Genomic DNA, 20,829 nt, shown 5'->3' on the forward strand with positions numbered 1-20,829 from the left:
TCACGTGCGCACCAATCCAGAGCATTTATTAGCCGTCCTCAAAATACACAAGACACCAGAAGAAGGCCCCAGAAGTGTTTGCGCCATCCCATTACAAAAGGGGGGGGGGGGGGGGGAAAAGCTCATTTGTCCTTCTGTGCTGAGCTTTGACGCCACAGCCGCCGGTCAAAGAGAAATAAATAACATTGTCATCACACATTTCTGCCAACAACGATTTTGCCTCATAATATGGAAGCGGGACTTTGGACCCCCAACAGGTGGGCTGCCACTTACTTGATTGCTCGTTGACGTGCTTTTCCATCATTTGTGGATTTGGTCTTTATGCACAGGAAGTCGGTGGGAATTGTGCTTTGGGATGAAATATTCAGTCGTGGAAAAGACAGTTGGTCGTCCCTCGCTAGCATATTTGTCTTGACGCTCGTTGGGCCACTTGGTGGAAAACGTGTGGCGTGTTTTGTCGCCGGATTGCAAACAATTGCGAAACGCCTGCTGCCAAGTGCTTGACCAAAAGTCCTATTCTTTGTTTAGCCATTTGCGACACGCACGCACGCACGCTCTCACACACACACACACACACGCAAATTGAAATTCAATAAATAAGACATGAGAGCGTTGTAAGGCAATGTTGACCAGGCGTTTCCAAACGCGTGGCAACCATCAGCACGCAAACATTCATTAAGAGCAAAACTTTTTTCAGGGAGCGAAGCAACGCTTTCAAGGCTTTGCGGGTGATGAGAGCTTCTGTTTTCGATTTGTCTTGCATTGCGTCCTATTTCAATCCCAAAGACAAAATCCAATTGTACGGAGAGCAATGCAGCTTGCCGGCGGCTCAGAAGAGTCCGGAGGTTTCTAGGTAACTCTGCAGCTTCCTTACGGTACTTCTGTCCAAGGAGCACAGGTCAAAGTCAAAAGTGGTGTTTGTGATGTGGAAGTGGCCCGTCTCTTCGATGAGGTTGACGATCTGGAAAAGCAGAGGCCAGGGACGCTGAGAACATCCGGGTCAAACTCAAGGCCTGGGGGCCAAGTACGGCACCGCCGCATCATTTCATGTGGACCGACCGCAAAGACAAATTGTGCATTGACTTCATGTTTCCATACTAAAATAAGAAATTGTATTTACTTTTAAAAGAGGAGATGTTGCTAGCAATTTTTATTAGCATTCATCTTTTTCAAATATTTGAACGGTTTTTATCACTCTCTCATTTCAAACGTAGTTATTCGACACAGAATTAATTTAAAAAAGAAAGACTTTGCAACGGGAAATACGTGTGTTTTTTACCTGTTGGAGGATGTGACCCTCCCTCAGGGTCATCAGCCTTTTGTGCAGTTCCACCAGCTCGTCCAGGTAAGCCTGCAAAAGCCGTTGCCGGATTGGACAATGACGACAACAACAAGTAGGTCCGAAAGATTGGTACCTTGTCACAATCGAGATTTTGGTTCTTGTTCTTCTTGCTTTGCTCGCTGGGACTCTTCACTTCCAGCATCTGATGAGGGGAGAACAAGTGAGCAAAGTCACAACATTTTTTGAAGTCAGCCACCAGGGGGCAGTAAAAGACTTGTATAGCGAAAAGGCAGTGAACTGTCACAGAGGATAAAGAATATATGCCTGCGAGTATTCATATCGGCACTTTTTGAACCGTGCTAAAACATCTTACCTGGTTACTTGTCGTTTTTAATAAGGCCGGGACATCGTTCCGTGAAGGCGGCGAGGGGGTGGAAGCGTCGCTCTCGCTGCCGTCACCCAAACTGACCCTGCGGGTTATTTTGTGTGTTTTGTTTGACGTCGTCAAGACATTTTCATCTCTTTGGAGGCTTGAGCTCAAAAGGGACTTTAGTGAGTCAACCTGCGCTGGTGGTGTGAGATGTGCATGTGCGCCGGCCGCTCGGCGTCCGAATCCAAGTCCAGGTCGTCGTCCTCCTCGGAATTAGCGTCGTGGTCGTCTGAATGCGGGTCCTGCATCACTGACTGCAGCGGGCCGAGTACTAGAACACAAAATGGCGCACGCACAAGGGGAAGTTTTTAAAAACAGAGACGGACACAAAAAGTCGTGCGGCCCAGTGGTGGTTCACGCGCGACTTTTAAGCAGTTGGACTCATTCCCACCTGAGGACAATTTATTCTTTGGCCCGACTGGTAAGGATGTTGTTCTTTTTTCTTTCGGTCAATTCCAATATTTGTCCGACAAAACTCCGATAAACGATTCATTGGAAGATTAATTACAAAAATATATATTTTTGGGGTGTAACACTTACAACCATAATCGTCAATATTATTACATTAATATGAATTATATTTATATAATTATATATTATATAGAAGACCCCTTATGACGAGTAGAATATATGGACCTAGTTTTCCCTCGCCCAGACGCGGGTCACCGGGGCCCCCCCTCTGGAGCCAGGCCTGGAGGTGGGGCTCGAAGGCGAGCGCCTGGTGGCCGGGCCTTCGCCCATGGGGCCCGGCCGGGCACCGCCCGAAAAGAAAACGTGGGTCCCCCTTCCCATGGGCTCACCACCTGTAGGAGGTGCTCCTACCCTCACCTATGCTCACGAGCTATGGGTCGTGACCGAAAGAACGAGATCCAGGATACAGGCGGCCGAAATGAGTTTCCTCCGCAGGGTGTCCGGGCTCGCCCTTAGAGATCAGGTGAGAAGCTCGGTCATCTGGGAGAGACTCGGAGTAGAGCCGCTGCTCCTCCACGTTGAGAGGAGCCAGATGAGGTGGCTCGGGCATCTCATCCGGATGCCTCCTGGACGCCTCCCTGAGGAGGTGTTCCGGGCATGTCCCGCCGGTAGGAGACCGCGGGGACGACCCAGGACGCGCTGGAGAGACTATGTCTCTCAGCTGGCCTGGGAACGCCTTGGGATCCCCCGGGATGAGCTGGATGAAGTGGCTGGGGAGAGGGAAGTCTGGGAGTCCCTCCTGAAGCTGCTGCCCCCGCGACCCGACCCCGGATAAGCGGAAGAAGATGGATGGATGGATGGATGGATGGATGGATGGATGGATGGATGGATGGATGGATTATATTATACTAAATTACATGATATTTTTATACAAAATTATATTTATTTTGATTATTTTGTTCTATTTTTGGCAGGGATTGTTTCAATGTCATTAATTTTGTCTCATATTTTGAACAGTTCATTTCAGTCGATTAATGGAGCCCCATTAGAGTCATCAATGAATGCGATTTCCTGCTCCAAGCGAAGCCGAATGGCGCTACTCCTTGCCTGCCGTGGGAGCCCGTTTGCTACCTGTGTGGGTGGCGCCAGGAATAGCCAGCCTTTTCCAATCCAAAGCAAAACAATTCGCTACACACTCGGCATTGCTTTCCAACGTGGATGCAAACATCATCGTTGGTGGCGGCTGCAAATATTCATGAGAAAAAATAAACATGTATTCATTACCTTGGCGTTTGTGCTGTGTGGGCGCAAAGCACGAACTGGAGCTGGAACTGGCTGGACTGGGCTGTTCCGACTAACAGAGAGGCGGAAAAGCAAAAACAGAGCAAAGTTTAAAACAGCGACTCGCATTTCATTTCACTGCAGAAAGTTCAAAGTCAAGAGGAGGGAAAAGTGGCGATGAAAATACGGCAAAACGGCCTGGCGATTGCTATAGAGAGCGCCCAGCACAAAAGGACGGCCAGCTGCTCTCCTGCTTTATGGGCCAGGCCGGGCCGGGCCAGGCCGGCGCGGAGGCAACGCCACAAATCTGCCGTGCCGCTTCAAGGCTTTTGTGGTGCCTCAAAGACGTTGACTTTTTCGTCACAGGTTGAGGGCACTTTAGGGGCCGTGGGCCGCAGTTGGCGCGCTACAAAGCTGTGCTAGCATTTCCGCTTCGCAGTTCAAGCGCCTTCCCCTCAACAATTTCAAATCCAATAATCCAATTGCAATGTATTTTTCTCAATGTTGCAATTTAATGGTTCAAAAATTATTTAGAATTTTATTTAATGATTTTATCATTTCATTTTTTTGGATTAATTTATTATTTTATGTTAAATGATTACAGTGGCCAACAGGAATTTTTGATTCATTTTTAAGTGTCCCTAATATTTTGACACCTTTTTTTGTTGTGTTTTTAGATATTTTCTTTTTTACGTTTGAACTATACGAGGTTGCGCAATACCGATTTTACCATGTGTTGTGAATTATAACTACGATCCTTCCGAAGGAAATTCCACCTGTTGCTGAACCAAACCTCAGTCATAAACATGATCACATATATTATTATGAAACCCTTTACTTGTATCCCAGATTTGAAATTTGATTAAAAAAAAAAAGTGCTGACCACTACTACTCAATGTTTTGGTCTCATAGGAAGCCGTTCTTTTTTTTTACCCCCTCCCCCAAATTGCAGCCTTTGCATTCTACTGCATTGGGACGTCGACTCCAAGTGGATGAATGTCTCAGGCCTCTTCGCGAGTGTTCCCGAATAATTCCCTAATCCACGTTTCCCCTTGGTGCGCACCGTCTCTGGCCCAGTGAGCAGCGGGAAGCCAAAAGATCAAACGGCTGGTCACATGACCAACCAGCCGGCGCTTTTGGCGGCCACCGGGGTGGTGGCCGGTCTGAAAAGAATCAAACACCTGGCATTTGTCACCCCTCTCCACATGGCCTTTTTCGAGGGGGGGGGGGGATTGCATCTCGGCCGCAAAACAAAGAGCTTGATGTGCAAGTGGAGGAATGCGAGCCAAGCGCTGCTGTTCTGGTGCTAATCGCCATTGTGCTCAGGTGTCGTAAAACGTTAAATCTTGTTATCCCAATTTGTGCAAAGCAGGCAAGCGTCGGAATCTTCTCTTGACAAAAAGACAAAAAAAAAAAAGCAAAGATCGGTATCATAGTTGCGTTTCCTGTTTGGCCGTCCAAACACAAATGCTTTCCTTGTTTTATTGGTGCCTACCCTTTACGGCGCAGACCCCCTGGAGCCAGGCAGAGCGCCGCCATAAAAGCAGATTTCCTCCCCGTTTGACTTTATAGCGCTGCAACGGCAACAAATCCTGCCCCAACCCCGACCGGAGGAGAAGACAACAATGTCTTTTGTTGCTCTTCAGTGAAATTGCTCCAAAGCAACACCAACGCGCACAAAAGGCCATATTTATGCGGCCTCGCAATACTTTGGGCCTTGACTTGAGACTTGTTCGGACTTTAAGTGGATTCATTTTTAGCTTAGTTGTTTCAATATATGGTGTGTTTGTCTTTTAAGATCAAATATTTTGTGATAGACTACAATTTGAACCGTCTTACGGATGAATGACGAGCCCAAATTTTGGGTTTTCCAACAGTCGTCCTACTTACGTCCGATTTGTTGGAGTCCACGTCGGAGTCATTGGAGTCCACCACTTCCCGGAATGGCGGAAGCGCCGAGACCTTGCGCTGCTGCGTGGCTTCGTCGCCCTCTGGATGCGATTTAGCGCTTTGCATCTGCGGCCGGTCCTTCAGTACTTTCTTTTCGCAACGTTGCCCGTCGGACCCAGGCAAATGGGCAAATCCCCTTTTGCGTTTTTTGCTGCGCCAATTGTCCCCGTCTGGGGCGGCCGCTCGCTTGCCAGCCCCGTGGTTGGACGCCTCGCTCCGATGAGACTTGGGCTCCTTGAATCCCATTTTGGGGTTGCCATTTCGAAGCGGCTGGTTCTCTTTGGGTTTTCTGGAAGGTTCGTTCGGGGCTCTGCTGGACTCCCAGCATGAGTCCCTGAAGGCACTTTTGGTCTCTTTGGAGTCTTTTGCTGGTTTGTCTTTGTGGTCCTTGGAGGGCTTGTGGAGTTTGGAGAAGCTGCTGCAGTTGGTGCCGGTGCCGGTACCGGTGCTGGTGGTGAGAAGGACCGGGCCGCTTCCTTTGGAGCCCTTCTGTTGGATGCAAGAATTAGCAGACTTGCATTAGCCCGTTTCTAGCTAGTGACCATATGGGCCAATGGTGAGTGTGCCTTTAGTTACCATGACGACCAAGGCGATTGATTCATCACTGTAACAATGAAGTTTATTAGTCAGGATGATTTTTAGTGGAATTAAACATTGTTTAAAGCGTGTCGGCGCTACAATAAATCTTTTCGCCCAACATTACCAAAGGCAAGTTGCCGATTTATATATATATATATTTTTTTCATATTAAATTGCTCCACACGGAAAGTTTTTTTTTTAAGGCCATATTGGATATTAGCATATTACCAATTGGCTGATTAATTGAAAAAAAAAGATAATATAATTTTTTAATAAAATATTTCTTATATTGTAATGTGCTGATGTTTACAAACAAACAAACAAACAAACAAACAAATATATGAACATCCAATTTTATATTGGCAGAGGAATTTAGAAGATGTTTTCCCAAGAGGAAGCCATATTCTTCATATTATCTGTAAAGAGCAATCTTCCTTTGTTATTTGGATGGAAACTTACTTGTGAATAAATGAGGGGATGGAAAAGTACCAGAATGAACCGCGACACACGTGTGCACTCCTTCAAGCGGAGCGGACGACCACTTCGAGGAAATGGATTGATCCTAACGACGGGGCCTCACCTCGGGCCCTCTTGTCAATATTTCAGCCGTGCAATAAAGCCATTAAAAGAGTCTCGACGACGGGGTGCGTTCCAACTCCCCGACACTTACAAAGCCTGTATTTGTTGTTTTTTGTCTATCGGCCAGTGACCCGGCTGGCGACCTTCAGCCGAGACAAAGCTGCCGGCAATCTCCGTCACAGCAGTAAAGCCGTTGCCCTCCCGCGGCCAAACGTAAATGGCTGTAAGCTAGCTGTGGTGTACGCGGACGCGCGACTGACCTTGGGGGGCCCGTGGGAGCTTTTGCTCTTCCTTGGGTCGGAGAACGTGGAGACCAAGGAGCTGCTGGGAAGCTTCGTGTGCGGCCCCAACAAGGATGTGGAGCCTTCCTGCATCACCATCACCTACAGGAAGATGAGCTGCAGTTAGCTCGTCTCGTGCTAACTCAGCGTGCTAACTCATTATTGCAGCAAACGTTTTGGCAAAATGCTTCATTTTAGTTTGGTTTTTGTGAGTTAGTTGTTTTTTTCTTTTTTTTAAATATAAAAACAATAAAGTGAAGTATTGTGTAATACAAGTACAAAAATAAATGACTATTTTTAAACGCCTTGTGCTAAGTCAGCGTGCTAACTCGTTATTGCAGCAAATGTTTTGGAAAAATATTTCATTTTTTTATGAGTTGTTTTTTCTTTAAATATGAAAACACAAAAGTGAAGCGTTGTGTGATACAAGTACAAAAATAAGTGACTATTCTTTAACGCCTGAACTTCCTGCAGTATTCGGCAATATTGCAATAAAGACATTGAGAATGAATCCCGAACGCTTGCGGAAACGAATTTAGAGATTTCCTTAGTTTTTTTTCAACGATTTTTATTTTGGATTGAAGTCAAACTATATGGGTTAGAAAACACTATTAGGCTTTAATCTGAAATTTTTTATATAAAATGTCATATAAAATTTAATAATAAATCGTCTAATATTTTTTTTTAAAAAATGTATTTATTTATTGTACAAGTCAGCACATCACGATGTAAGACAAAGATAATAACGTTAAAAAAATTCAACATCTCATATCACTATCATTTTTTTTCAATTATCGTAAATACTCTTGAGGAAGCATCGACAACAATTCAAACCGGAAGACCGACAACGATTCATATGCAATCTTACTTTTGAATCCTCCGAGGTGCGTTTGTGCGGATCCCGTTGCTGTTCACAGAGAAGACAAGAGAACATGTTAACATCTTCCTCATGATAGACTCGTTTCAAATCGGCAGTGGTGACACCGAGCGGGAATGCGGGTTTCCCTTTGAAGGCGTGCAGCCAAAGTAAACACAAAGCACTTAGCTCAGGTCGTAAAAAGCCGCAGACGACAGGGGTCTTCTGTGGGGCCGGCACACAAAATGGCCGCCGCTGCACGGAAGCGACAACCAGGGCGGCACGCACACCTACCCCTCCGGCTCGCAGGAGCTTCCGTCGAAATTCTTCGGTGGGATTGTTGAAGGTGAGCTTCTCGCAGCGAAGGTGATTGACGGGCGGGTGGCCCTCCAGGTGGAGGAAGAGGTCGTAGTCGAAGCGGACTTTCTTCGGCTCTTCCTGCGGTCGAGCGTGCAGATTGTGAGTTCGTTTGAGGAGGGAAAAAATGAGCGCTCAAGTGGTGTGTCGCGTACCTTATTCCTGAAATAAACTTCAATGGGCAAGATGAAGCCGGCGTATCCCGACTCCTCCACTTTGTATGGTGGATCTTTGCAAACTAAAAAAAAGGACAACACACACACAAACAGTCCGCAAAGCCATTTCCTCACCGGGGCAAATTACCGGAAAGCCTATTTCCCAAATTGTGCCAGACAGAACCAGCTGGAAAAGCTTCAAAATAGCACCTCGCCAGTAATGGTGTGATGTGAAGTCCCCCCCCCCCCTAGCTCCCCCCATGGACTTTTAAGACAAACAACACTTGAGCTCAGGTGCACTTGGCTCAGAGGAGCATGTTTGTCAGCTTGCCTTCCCAGTGGACCTGAACGCAGCGTACGGAGGGAGGCCCACTCTTGTTGCCATCAATCGACACGCTCCTCATTTTGAAGCCCCCCCCCCCGAAATTGATGGCTGGACAAACCGAGGTCAACCTCCCCGCCGCAGCCCAACATCGCTGAGCAAATATTATGGGTTGGACTTAATTGTGTGTGTGGGGTCACGTTCAATGTCATACTGCTCAAAGAGCCCCATTCAACGTGTTGAGGAAGCGGTGGCCACACTCTGGATGACTTTAGATTCAACACTGCTCTGACCATGAAAAATATACAACGGGGGCCTTCTGTCTTGGACATTCTGCAATAAAATACGACTTTGGAGTCGGAATGCGTCGCAGTCGCTAATCGCTAACCTATGCTAAAGCGGTAGCGAGTCATAATCATATCAACAGTATTTGCATAAATAAATTAAACTATGAATGTACAATCAGTAGCACAGTAGTTGAGCGTGCCTTCTTGTGAAACTGCGAGATGACGTTTCCTTGCGGACGTCACTAAGCTAACGCTAAGCTATGCTAATGTCATAAATAGATGAAAATATGAGCATCGGAGTCATAGTTTCCTTCGGAGGGCCATTATGACCGTCAACGCCTTTTATTACCCACAGTATAGGCTGCACAAAAAACTGATGAATAACTAGGTATGAAACTGGAGACTAAAACTCTTCAAATATTTTTTAAAGACGAATGGTAACAAAAATGTATTGTGTGTTTCTTTAAAAGTGAAGACAATTTATAATTTTAGTATTGACATATGAAGTCGATGCACAATTTGTCTTCAGGGGCCACATAAAATGATGTGGCGGGCCGCATCTGGCCCCGGGCCTTGGGTTTGGCATCTATGCACTATACAGGACTGTCTCAGAAAATTAGAATATTGTGATAATGTTCTTTATTTTCTTTAATGCAATTAAAAAACAAAAATGTCATACATTCTGGATTCATTACAAATCAACTGAAATATTGCAAGCCTTTTCTTATTTTAATATTGCTGATTATGGCTTACAGCTTAAGAAAACTCAAATATCCTACCTCAAAAGATTAGAATATCTCCTCAGACCAAGTAGAAAAAAAGAAAGATTTATAACAGCAAAACAAAATCAAACATTTGAAAATGTCCATTGACGCTCTCAGTACTTGGTTGGGAATCCTTTTGCACGGATTACTGCATCAATGCGGCGTGGCATGGAGGCAATCAGCCTGTGGCATTGCTGAGGTGTTATGGATGCCCAGGATGCTTCAATCGCAGCCTTTAGCTCATTTGCATTGTTGGGTCTGGTGTCTTTCAGCTTCTTCTTCACAATACCCCACAAATTCTCTATGGGGTTCAGGTCAGGGGAATTGGCAGGCCAATCGAGGACAGTAATGCCATGGTCGGTACACCATTTACTGGTGGTTTTGGCACTGTGGGCAGGTGCCAGATCAATCATCATCTCATAGAGCTTTTCAGCAGACGGAAGCATGTAGTGCTATAAAATCTGCATTTACTCTGGACTCGATGAAACACAGTGGACCAACACCAGCAGCTGACATGGCTCCCCAAACCATCGCTGACTGTGGGAACTTCACACTGGATTTCAAGCAACTTGGATTTTGCTCCTCTCCAGCCTTTTCTTCAGACTCTGGCGCCTTGACTTCCGAATGAAACACAAAACTTGCGTCTGAAAAGAGAACTTTGGACCACTCTGCAACTGTGCAGTGCTTCGTTTCCATAGCCCAAGTCAGACGCTTCAGAAGTGGCTTGACCATGGGACTACGGCTATTGTAGCCCATTTCCCGGACACGTCTGCGAACAGTTGCTATTGATACCTGGACTCCAGCTTCAGTCCACTGTCTTTGAAGCGCCCCCAAATTCTGGAAGCGACTCTTCCTCACAATGCTGTTAAGGCTGCGGTCATCTCTGTTGGTTGTGCAGCGTTTCCGGCCACAGTTCCCCCTTCCAACAGACTTTTTGTGGATGTGCTTTGAAACTGCACTCTGTGAACAGCTTGCTCTTTTTGTGTCTGACCCTCCTGATGGAGGGCGTCAATGATGGTCCTCTGGACAGCAGTCAGATCAGCAGTCTTCCCCATACTTGTCATTTAGTAGTTTACTGAACCAAGCTGAGTGTTTTTCAAGGTTCTGGAAGCCCTTGCAGGTGTTTCGAGTTAATTAGACAATTCAAGTGATTAGTTGAATACCCTACTAGTGTACTTTTTCATGATGTTCTAATATTTTGAGATAGGATATTTGAGTTTTCTTATGCCATAATCAGCAATATTAAAATAATAAAAGGCTTGCAATATTTCAGTTGATTTGTAATGAATCCAGAATGTATGACATGTTTGGTTTTTCAATTGTATTACAGAAAATAAAGACCTTTATCACAATATTCTAATCTTCTGAGACAGTCCTGTATGTCAGTCCGACGTTGTTGTTGCTCATCCTGAGTCCAAGGTTCGCAAAAAATCTTTGACTCACACAATGTAAGGAAGGAGTGAGTATATCTGCCGTTGTTGTTGCGATAAAGCCAATAAAAATGTCAGGGGCAGTCGAGTTGAGCAGTCACAAAGCGACCAGTGACCCGGAAGAGAAAATTAGCGCTCGTAGCATTTCTTCACTATCAAGTCTTGATGCCAATCACAGAACAATGCCAGTCACTCTGTATTTGGCCTTTCTCCACAGACTGCCTGCTAATGAGGCCAGCTCGGACGTTGGGCTCAAGGGGGGGGACGAAAAGAAGGACCCCTCCGTTTGCCCACTCAAATGCAGGCTAATCCCGACAGCGCAGATCATTTCAAGGGTCCGATAAATCATCCCAAAGGTGCTCGATTGGGGACATGGCTGGCGAATTCCAGATGTCTTCCGTTTGATGGACTTCCGGACAATTGTCTTAATTTTTCTCCATCAAGTTCCATGACTGGAGGTGCTTCGAAGACGGCGGGTGGTGATTAGCGAGACGGTACGCTCGAACGAGCCCAGTGTTTTAAAAACAACCTGGCGCTCTGTTAGCTTAACAGCCCCGGCTGACCCGTATGACCTCGCGCTAATCAGCTAACGACGGGACCGGACAACGCCAACGAAGGTCGAGATTAATCGGGCGAGATTAAACAGCCGGGGCACATCCGAGTTTGCGTTGTCGGTTGAGTTGCTCGGAAGACGCGCGGCGGGTGGCCGGTCCGGTCGAGTCGAGCGTTTGAAAAGCGGCGGCAGCTATCGGCGGAATTGCAAGACGACCCGACTCGGGTGACCTTTGAGCAGCTACAGTCGATATCCAGTGTTTGAACTTGAGGAATGGGCTAACTCCAAGACGACTTGAAACGGTCCCCGAACGATATTAGGGCAAGTTGAATCATCTTTTGGGGGGGGGGGGGGGGGGGGACCCAATCGTTTGATGGCAAAAAGGAGCAAAAAAGACGACACAAAGCCCGCTCGTATCGTTCGAGGCGGACGTGGGGAGGGACAGGATTTACGGCTCAGTTCCTGTTCTTGGGTGCTGGTGGTGGCGGCTGCCCCCAAATACCCCCCCCCCCCCCCACCCCCGCGGGCCTTTCATGCTCTCGGTCCGTAACTTTCATTGCTTGGGTTCTCTTTGTATTGGACCTCTTGCCTGAGAGTTTCTTTCTTTTTTGTGTGTGTGTAGACAGCAGTGGTGCGAGAAGACACGTTTTTGGTGCTCAAGTAGATTTTGGTAGCTTCTATTTGACTGACCGCATTGCCTACATTTGAATGATGTCTGCACTTTCCACAACTTCCGGTCTCAATAAAGACTTGTTACTGTTTTTTTTTTTAATGTCCACACTTAGCACGTCAAAAAGATGGACATGGAGAAAGGTTAAGGATAAATAAAAGATGATGCCACCAAGAATTTGCTGTTCAATCAAATTGTGACATTTCTAAATTCTGCTTTTTCTTTTTTTTTCTTTTTTTCTTTCAACACTCCAAACCACAAATGCAATCATTCTTTGTGTTTGCGCATTTGCTGCCTCGTCAATTTGAAATAACGTCTCGTTTTGAATTAAGCGATGGAAATTCCAAACTTTTGATCCGATTCGTGTTTTACTCGTCAAAATAATCGGCACGTCAAAAGATGATTGAAATCATGTAGCTCTTGAAGCTAGCTGAGTATTTGTACTTTTTTTTTCTACATTTGGAAGACAGACCAAGAGGAACGCTTCCAAATATAAAACACACACGCGCAAAAAAAGAGCAGATTGGTGAAGCTGCAACTCATTTGGATCTGGACGACGAGCATCTTGTGTACTTGCGCTCGCCACAACTAAAGGCGCCAGCGCAGCGACGGAGGCTAGCGAAACGTTCGGTGCCAGCGCTCGGCAGAGGCCCGAAGACAGCCAGGGGGCGAACATGTTGGACCAATCATGACGCCATCTCGCTGTCTGCGTGCGTGTATGTGTGTGTGTAGTGTGTCCAAGTTGGCCAACAGAAGGCCTTTCTTCCAGGAATGGCGATAGTTCGCCGTTTGGGCCGGCCATCGAGTCATTTTCAAAACTGGCCTGCTAGCTTTCAACGTACGGGTTGTCCCTCAGTCTTCCTCTTTTGAGCTGAGGGCATTAGGTCCAAGCTGTGGCGCCGAGGGGAGGGGGTAGGGGGGACAATACAAAAAAAAAAAAAAAAACCCGCACTGGGTCTTCCTTGGCTCCATGTGTGGAGGAGGCATTGCCAATGGCTGTTCCCATGGAAACACCAGAGAACAGTTTGAGCTCATAATGAAGCAGCGGCATCTTTTTTTTTTGGGTCATTCTCAACGCATAAAAAGTGAAAGCCGGCATGGAGGAAGCGTCTGTTTAGACTCCGGCGTGGTGCTCGCCGGCTCGTAAACGCCGTCTCGGATCTCAACAAAAGACTTTGAATGGGGCCGGCAAGTGTGCCAGGCGGGCCGGGAGATTCCACCGCACCTCTAAATCTCTTCAGAATGGGATTAGCGCTACGCTTGAAGCCCCACACTTTCGGCAGAAATTAATTCTTCTTGAATAAGTGTGAAAGATCAACCCAGTGCGTAATTATTCTTATTAATATCTGGGGATGATTGTCAATACATAGAAGAAATTTTGTATTTTATTTGTGAAAATGACATTCAACAAGGTTTTTGGATGCTGATGGTAAGAAATTACGTTACCGTCAAAGTCAATAAAGGTTATATCAATAGTCTGGCGTTGGCTGGTTGGTTTGACACTATCGCGACTTTACTTGAGAAGGCATGGGATGCGTTGGGAAGCTTTTCTTCACAGTTTACCAACACGGCCCAGCATCAAGTGCACAACTTATTAGTCTTATCACAGTTCAGACATTTACAGTGAGCGGCAAACATCTGCAACACAAAGTATGAAAAGCAGCAGAGCTCACCTCTTTTTGGTTTGGGGAAACTCTCGTGCAAATGAAAGACAACTTTCTCCACAAAGTGCTGAATGTTGCTGTGTTCCGGTCCTCGGACGAACACCATCCAGTCGTGGGTGAAGCCTTCCACCGTGGGTTTCTTTCGGAATTGGGCGCGGTGGCCGAGTTCGAGTTTCACCTGAACGGCACCCTGGCATTTGAGATTGGGAGGTTGATTTATCATCCCTGTGTAAATCACGACTTATTCGTCGCAACATTTGCTTGAGTGCCTGAAAGCGTTTTTGTTTCTTTAAATCTACACTCACCTTCACTGAAAGCCACATCAGTGATGGGTTACGAACAAGTTGTAAACATTCCAAAGAGTGAATTTCCACGCTAGTAACATATCACGGCAACATTTTCTCCATTTTTAAACAACAGATACGGTGTTTGGATTGAGCAGGTGTCCCTAATAAAGTGGCCGGCACACCAGACGAATATTTGACTTGAGAACAAGCGTACATTCAAATCACTGACAAGTCTGTACAGTGAAAAACTCTACACTGAGAAATAACATTGAAATATAATAAAGGGGAGTAACGAGGAATATCCAATACAGTTACAGCATTTTGTATATGAATTGTGACTATCACGGAATACAACTTGATCATTAAATGCACTTAGATTTCAGGGCAAAATGTTTTAGTATACTTTAAAGCCCTTTAAAAAAGAAAAAAGAAAGATAGCGGTACGTCCAGGCTAAAGCTAGCGTGCAGGTCAAATCCTTTTGATGGAGTGCAAAGCACCGACTCCTCGGGTGTGACATTCCCAGCCACTGCCTTCATTGAGATGGGCGAACCAGCATCGAGCCCTCTGAAATGGCTACTCACCGAGTTGGCCATTCCTGAGGCGCCGCGTTACTGCGTTTTCATGGAGACGGAGTTGGGAAAGCAAGTGCAGGTAAGTCCAATTGGCGTGTGGCGGCGGACATTGTGGCCACTCTCTGCGTGTTCGGCTCCAAGTCACATTCAAGACTTTCCAAGACTCGCCGGCAGTCAAGACAGCAGGTATCAAGACAAAAGGTCCGGTAGAGATTTTCAAAATAAAGTGATACGCGGACCCTTACACTTACTTTGCATGCATTGAGCATGATTTATTTGATAGTGAGGAAAAAAAATCTTAAAAATGCACGGATTATATTTTCCTGTGTAAAATAAATCGTTGGTTGCCATACGATATATAGAAAAAATAAAACTGTCTACATTTTTGTTTTGAATGCAATAGTGCATTCGTCTACCCGTGGTTTTATTGCTCAATCCCGCCACCTTGTTGACAGAGCGACAAAGCGCATGCGCGGCCCAATGTTTGAGAGAGCACGAGGGGAATAACCAATGGGAGAACAGAAGGCAAGTCGCATCACGCTGCCTTCAAGCCCATCGGGAAAACCGGTAACACGCCGCGTCCTTGTTTTCTCTACGTAAATTAAACAATTATGTGCAATCAACTCAAGTTCTAATATAGGAATCTTTAAATATCTAAAATTTGGCATTACTGATATCCATTCAATAGCATCTACTTTAGCTTTAGCTGGGACCATATATATATGTATATATTTTTATTCTTAATTTTTTGAAATCTCAACAAGTTTGGCCCTCGGTCATTGCCGTATGTCTACGCTCTGCCGAACCCGTACAAGAGGTAAAGTTTATAAAAAGGTCCAGGTAAAAAGTCTAATTTGGCTTTCAATGAGACGCTAACATCACTCAATTTACATACCTGATGCAATAGCTATTATAGTGCACGACTTGACGGGCCGATTTGGATCGCGTCGCTCTCCGGTGTTTATGGGTTGCTATTATATATTAGCAGGTTAGCCTCAGAGTGGCTTATTACAGTCGCAACGGAGAAATATAAATATCCGCTTTAAAAAACAAAAGACTAATACTAAAGTCCAAACAGGTCGCAGTGTTGTGTATTATGCTAAACTGCACCCTCAATTGATTTCACGTTAGATTTTAGTTAGCTTGAGAGAATCCTTTTTTTTTTTTTTTTTTTTAACGAGTCCATTGTTAAAACGTTTGCTTGTCAGCTTAATTTTATTCTACGCAAACGGCCAATGGAAACGGTGCGTGGAACATACAGTACAGCTGTATTCGGCACTGGTCTAGTTTCGAACAAGTTGTTTATGCCCCTTTGTAGTTTGTAATCCAAAAACATCATGAGGTTATTCTAACCGATTCCGGGCAGGTTTCTGTCAATGGATGTCATGTATTGAAAATCAACTGGAGAAATTGAAGCTAGATTTTTCTTCTCATTTAGCAATAACGGGTTCAATAATATTGCTGTGGTGGACCATGACGTGGCACCTGAAAGGCCTCTCAGACTCCCATATCGCGTTTGGCGTGTGCATAGCAAAGCCTGGTTGGTGTCCTTTCAAAAGCTCTGTTGGCTCAACAAGTACTGCAGCATTGTCCTCCCATCTGTCGCTAATGCAGACCTTTGCAGTTGCAGGTCCATATTGTTCAGCACTATGGAAAATATGCAACAGAAACCCGCTCGGAACACGTCGACCCGCTTTTAGTCGAGTTGAAAATCCAAAACACCATGTTTGTGATAGCACACCGAATCCTAAGCTTCATAGATTTTCGTTTTTGAAATGTCAGTACAGGAAGACATCCTCCAAATCTGTCTTGTTCTTTTATGGCGAGGGTGAGCAGCAGCAGGTGCAGCGGACTTACCTGCTCATGTCGCTTGTCAAGCAGCTTGGCGATGAGGGCCGGCGTGCTGCTGTTGGACAGTAGAGCACACTGGCTTATCACATAGATAACAGTTTGGGGGGGAAGGGTTGGGTTGGGTTGGGTTGTTTTGGGCGGGTGCTGGCTGTAGGCCTGTGGTCATGTTAAACCGTTATATCGACTTACTTTTTTTTGCCAAAACAGCAGACACAAACATTTTCAGCCTCGAGTTCCTCTACCGTTGAGAGTCAAGTCAAGTCTGGTGAGATGAGCAAACGTGGGCCCGCCATTCCGCTGACATGACAATAATGTAACCGTGATTTATGTCGTTGCTTCGGGACGGGGATCGTCTTTCAAAGGTTGTATACCTCCGAGCGCTGCCGTCTTCTGAATCTTTGTGCGAGGGCGACAGGTGGCCGCATCACTTGTCTTTCACAAGCTGACACCTGATACCTGTTTTTCATGGGAGGGCGGGGCCAATCCCCCCCCCCCCCAACCGTGCTGAAAAGTATTGTGTTCCTTACTAAGTTCTGCTGCTTTCACAGGCACGATGGAGGCCTTGAAGGTGCGCCTTGACTTCCAGAGCCCCATCATTCAAGCCCAGGTGAGTGAAGGAAGAGCAAAGGTTGGAGATTAGTGGCCTAAATATGCTTCTCAGTTTATTTTTTCCAAACATTTTTGGTCACGCTGCAAGATCCACAACATGTCTTCAGTGTTTTCTCACACACATGATGTTTCCACCTCCAAATAGCTCAAGTTGGGTTTCTTCTTCTGACCATACTCCTTTTTTTTCCTGAACGTGATTTCAAGGCGAGAATAACAAGATGTTGAAGATTTTTTTTTGTAATTTTTATTTATTTATTTAATTTATTTAGGATGTTGGCCAAGTTCAAAAGTGAAAAGAGCACTTTGTTTCTTTAAGATGTTGGCCAAGATTTTTTTATTTATGGATTTATTCATTCATGTAAGTATGTATTTATTAAGATGTTAGCCAAATTCAAAAGTGAAAAGCGCATTGAGGAGGAACGTGAGGAATTTGAACCAAGTGTCGCGTACCCGTGTCCCAAGCTGCGAGAAAAAGGTAAAGACCCAATGATTGTCACACACACATCTGGGTGTGGTGAAATTTGCCCTCTGCATTTAACCCATCCATCCCCGAGGGGAGCAGTGAGCAGCAGCGGTACCACGCCCGGGAATCATTTGGTGATCTAACGCCCCAATTCCAGCCCCTTAATGCTGAGGGAGGCAATGGGTCCCATTTTTACAGTCTTTGGTATGACCCGGCCAGGGTTTGAACCCACAAGCTTCCAGTCTCAGGGCGGACACTGAGCTGCCTACAGTGCTTTTCGCTCAAATTCCCATCATCAACAAACCACAATTTCTTTTGTAAGTTAGCACGTTTACAAATGGAGCAAGGGATCAATAAATCTTTTCCTCCACGGTGTAATGATCAACATGCAACTCTCGTATGATTTTGCAGGCGGTGAGAAGGCTCGTTGCTGCCGTGCTGAAAGAGAAAGGCCCGAATGGACAAATCAGCCTGTCTTGCACCCAGGTGAATATCGGGGAAGATATTTTTTGTATTATTATACATTTGTGCCACCCGCCCGCCTGCAAGTGCTCAAGCTCTGGCGGTGTCACATCAGGGCTCGGCGCTGGAGACGCTATGGGAGCGCTGCTGCGGCGAGTGCGCCGCCGTGCGCTCGGCCTGCTGCCACGCCGTCGTGCTTCTGGTGGAGCAAGGCCACGCCGACCTACGCCACGTCCTCAACGGCGTCCTCAACCTGCTGCCTTCCGCACGGTACGCCGTCTCATCCGCATTTTGCTTGCCGCTTTTTGACCGGACCCGTCCTCAGGAACGCTCAGGGCTTGGTGAAAGTCGTGGCCGAGCTGCTACGGATCCAGACGGAGCGCCGAGACCCAGACGCGGGCTTCGGATGTCCTTACGGGATCAGGTCAGTGGAGGGGCCGCAACCAAGTCTCCATTTTTGATTGACTCGGCTTGTCCATTTGAGATATTACAATTAGGTGGGTGATCTGAAATATTTACTCCGCCTAAAAAAAAAAAGAAGAAAATCTGAAACCAGAAAAGCGCCAAATATGTTTGACAAGGCCACAGCTTCTTTTTCCCATCCTCAAGCTGCTCACAAAAAGTCTGAATGGCTTTGTGCTTGCCTTTCTTTCTCCTCTCATCTTTTTTCAGGCGCTCGCTCACATTCTTTCCACTCCCTTTGTCCTCTTCTGTCGCCTTCATTCCCTCGGCGCTCTCCGCATCTGTCCGCCTCCCCGGCGGGAAGATGAATATGTTCCGGCGTCTTGGGCCGCCGTCGGGGCCTCGGCCCGCCGCTCTTAAGCGGCGGCGGATTCGCGGAGGACGCACGCTGGCGGCCATTGTTAAGCGGCCGCTCGCCGCTGTCCTGCGAAATCTGAAAAGTCGAAATCTGGAGCCGCATCCCAAAATAGTCTTAATCCATCTGGTCGACCCCTGCTGAGGGACGCTGCGGTGAAATCTTCATCAGAATGTCAAAGCGTTTGAGTCTTAACTCATTCAGTGCCACGAACGGTTAGAGACGTCAAAGATATACTGGGTTGGCAGTGAATGAGTTCATGGAAGCAAAGTCGTTTTTTTTTGTTTGTTTTTTTACACTGTACAGTGGGACGAAAATGCGTATTATGGATTTTTTTTCTTCCATTTTGCTGCTTCCTGAACGATTGCGAAGGGTGCGAGAGGCTGATGGATGAGAGTTGGCGGGTGGATGAGGGACGAGCGAGGAAGGTTGAAGACGGTCACCAAGATGATTAGGAGTGCAAAGAAAAGAGAGGGGTCAGTCCGTCTGGGTCGCTGAACTTCCTTTTGTGTGGATTGATGGGACCCAGGATGAGTTGAGTGGGCCCGCCGGGGGGGGGGTGACCCTCGTGACCCTTGTGACCTCACCTTGGATTTGACTGCCAGTGTTTAGTCTGGACTTGATGGGTGTGGAAGTGGTGATTTTTTTTCTTTTTTTTTATCACATGGAAATTTCTGGATGTAACAACATTGTATGAAAAAATATAATTATAAATCCACTGAAAGGAGAGATGATGATCCCCCCCCCCACGGTTCAAAACTGTTTTCAGTGTGTAACAAGAACAAGAAAAAAGTTTTGCCTTTTAAAAAGCTTCTGTCCTATCCTGTCCTTTTCCTTAGGAGTGATCCTCACCCATTCATTACAGCTTTGGAGAACCGCCCGGACTGCTGGACCGCCATTCTCGCCGAGATCCATGACTTTGTCCAGCAGGCTGTTGACAGGCAAGCCCAACATAAATTTACCCAATATGAAATCTTGTTGACGGCGCCGACGTGGTCTCTGATGACGCAGAAACGAGCCCGCCTACGTGGCCATGCTGGTCCCCTTTCTACGCTACCTCTACTGCCAACCCGAGAGGCGGACCGAGCACGGCTTCCTTCGCCAGGGTCTTCTGCGGACACTGCTCCCCGCAGGTGGGCTCGGCTCGCGGGACGAGAGTTCGCCGCCATCCGACAGCCTTCTCCGGTGCTTCTGCCGGCTGGTGCCGCACATGCCGGTGAGTCGGGGCGACGTGCGGCTGACGGTTCTGAAAGCTTTAGGCGATGTCAGAGGTGAAAGAAAGCCGGCTTCAAATATTCAAGGCTGGAAAATTGGCGTCACGGCAGGTGGACGACGTGGAGGCGGTGCTGGAGCTGCAGTGGCTGATCAGCGCTTTGCTTCCCGCCTTGTCGGAGAAGCGTGAAGACGCCTGGACGAGCCAGAGAGCGCGTCTCCTGCTCCAGTTGCTCTGCGCGTGTCAGAGCTGCCTCGGCTTCGGCGGAGACTGTCGACCGCTCGTGGGCTTGATGACGGAGATCATCCCGACGTGTCGACAGGTCGGCCGGCCGGCCCGCACGACTTGTCGTCATGTGCGTGATGAGAGTCCGACGACAAATCATAGTGCTGCGTTTGTGTGTAGAAGCTGCCTTTGGATGAGATGCTCATGGCTGTTGCTTTGCTCCTGTCTGAGGCCCCCGCAGCGCAACAGAGCAGCCTGCTCAGTCTTGGTAAAAATCTGTAAAAAAATATATATATTATTTTAATTTATTTATTTTATGGAGATATAAAATCATATATATAGTTGTGTTTTTTGCTCATTTCTACTTTATATATTTGAGGATTTATTTTTATAGATTTCTTTTCTTTTATATGTTTATAAAAAGGAAAATTCAATAAAAATAAATCCTTTAATGTGATATACACACACACACACACAC

At 46.5% G+C, this 20,829-nt stretch overlaps 2 protein-coding genes across 3 annotated transcripts in view; one reads left to right on the forward strand and one right to left on the reverse strand.

Annotated features, from left to right (window-relative positions):
* On the reverse strand, positions 1-16,643 carry mllt3 (MLLT3 super elongation complex subunit). Of its 2 annotated transcripts, none has more exons than XM_037261392.1 (13): positions 16,569-16,643; positions 13,861-14,041; positions 8,162-8,244; positions 7,944-8,087; positions 7,662-7,700; positions 6,773-6,895; positions 5,295-5,843; positions 3,408-3,477; positions 1,845-1,983; positions 1,656-1,752; positions 1,416-1,484; positions 1,280-1,351; positions 1-961 (listed from the first exon to the last, which is right to left on the reverse strand). In XM_037261392.1, the coding sequence occupies exons 2-13, from the start codon at positions 13,955-13,957 to the stop codon at positions 830-832; spliced, it is 1,614 nt and encodes a 537-aa protein (XP_037117287.1). In that variant the 5' UTR covers positions 13,958-14,041; positions 16,569-16,643; the 3' UTR covers positions 1-829. The 2 variants fall into 2 exon arrangements, with proteins under 2 accessions (XP_037117287.1, XP_037117286.1); XM_037261391.1 differs by lacking the exon at positions 16,569-16,643 and adding an exon at positions 14,721-14,916.
* Positions 15,424-20,829, forward strand: part of focad (focadhesin) — a 16,647-nt gene continuing 11,241 nt past the window's right edge. Inside the window, exons 1-9 of the mRNA XM_037261390.1 lie at positions 15,424-15,528; positions 17,111-17,169; positions 18,046-18,120; positions 18,212-18,366; positions 18,422-18,520; positions 19,753-19,854; positions 19,925-20,129; positions 20,239-20,448; positions 20,532-20,619. Of these exons, the coding sequence (XP_037117285.1) occupies positions 15,498-15,528; positions 17,111-17,169; positions 18,046-18,120; positions 18,212-18,366; positions 18,422-18,520; positions 19,753-19,854; positions 19,925-20,129; positions 20,239-20,448; positions 20,532-20,619 (1,024 nt within the window). The 5' untranslated portion in view covers positions 15,424-15,497. The remainder of the gene's footprint in view (positions 15,529-17,110; positions 17,170-18,045; positions 18,121-18,211; positions 18,367-18,421; positions 18,521-19,752; positions 19,855-19,924; positions 20,130-20,238; positions 20,449-20,531; positions 20,620-20,829) is intronic.

Source organism: Syngnathus acus, chromosome 10 (genome assembly GCF_901709675.1).
Source record: "Syngnathus acus chromosome 10, fSynAcu1.2, whole genome shotgun sequence".
NCBI lineage: Eukaryota > Metazoa > Chordata > Actinopteri > Syngnathiformes > Syngnathidae > Syngnathus > Syngnathus acus.

Excerpts from the sequence above, each read along its gene's own strand:
- mllt3 (XM_037261391.1), bottom strand. Across the intron at positions 6,896-7,661 it reads GCACCTCGGAGGATTCAAAA|GTGATGGTGATGCAGGAAGG; the intron begins GTAAGATTGCAT and ends ATCTTCCTGTAG. Across the intron at positions 962-1,279 it reads AGGGTCACATCCTCCAACAG|ATCGTCAACCTCATCGAAGA; the intron begins GTAAAAAACACA and ends CTGCTTTTCCAG.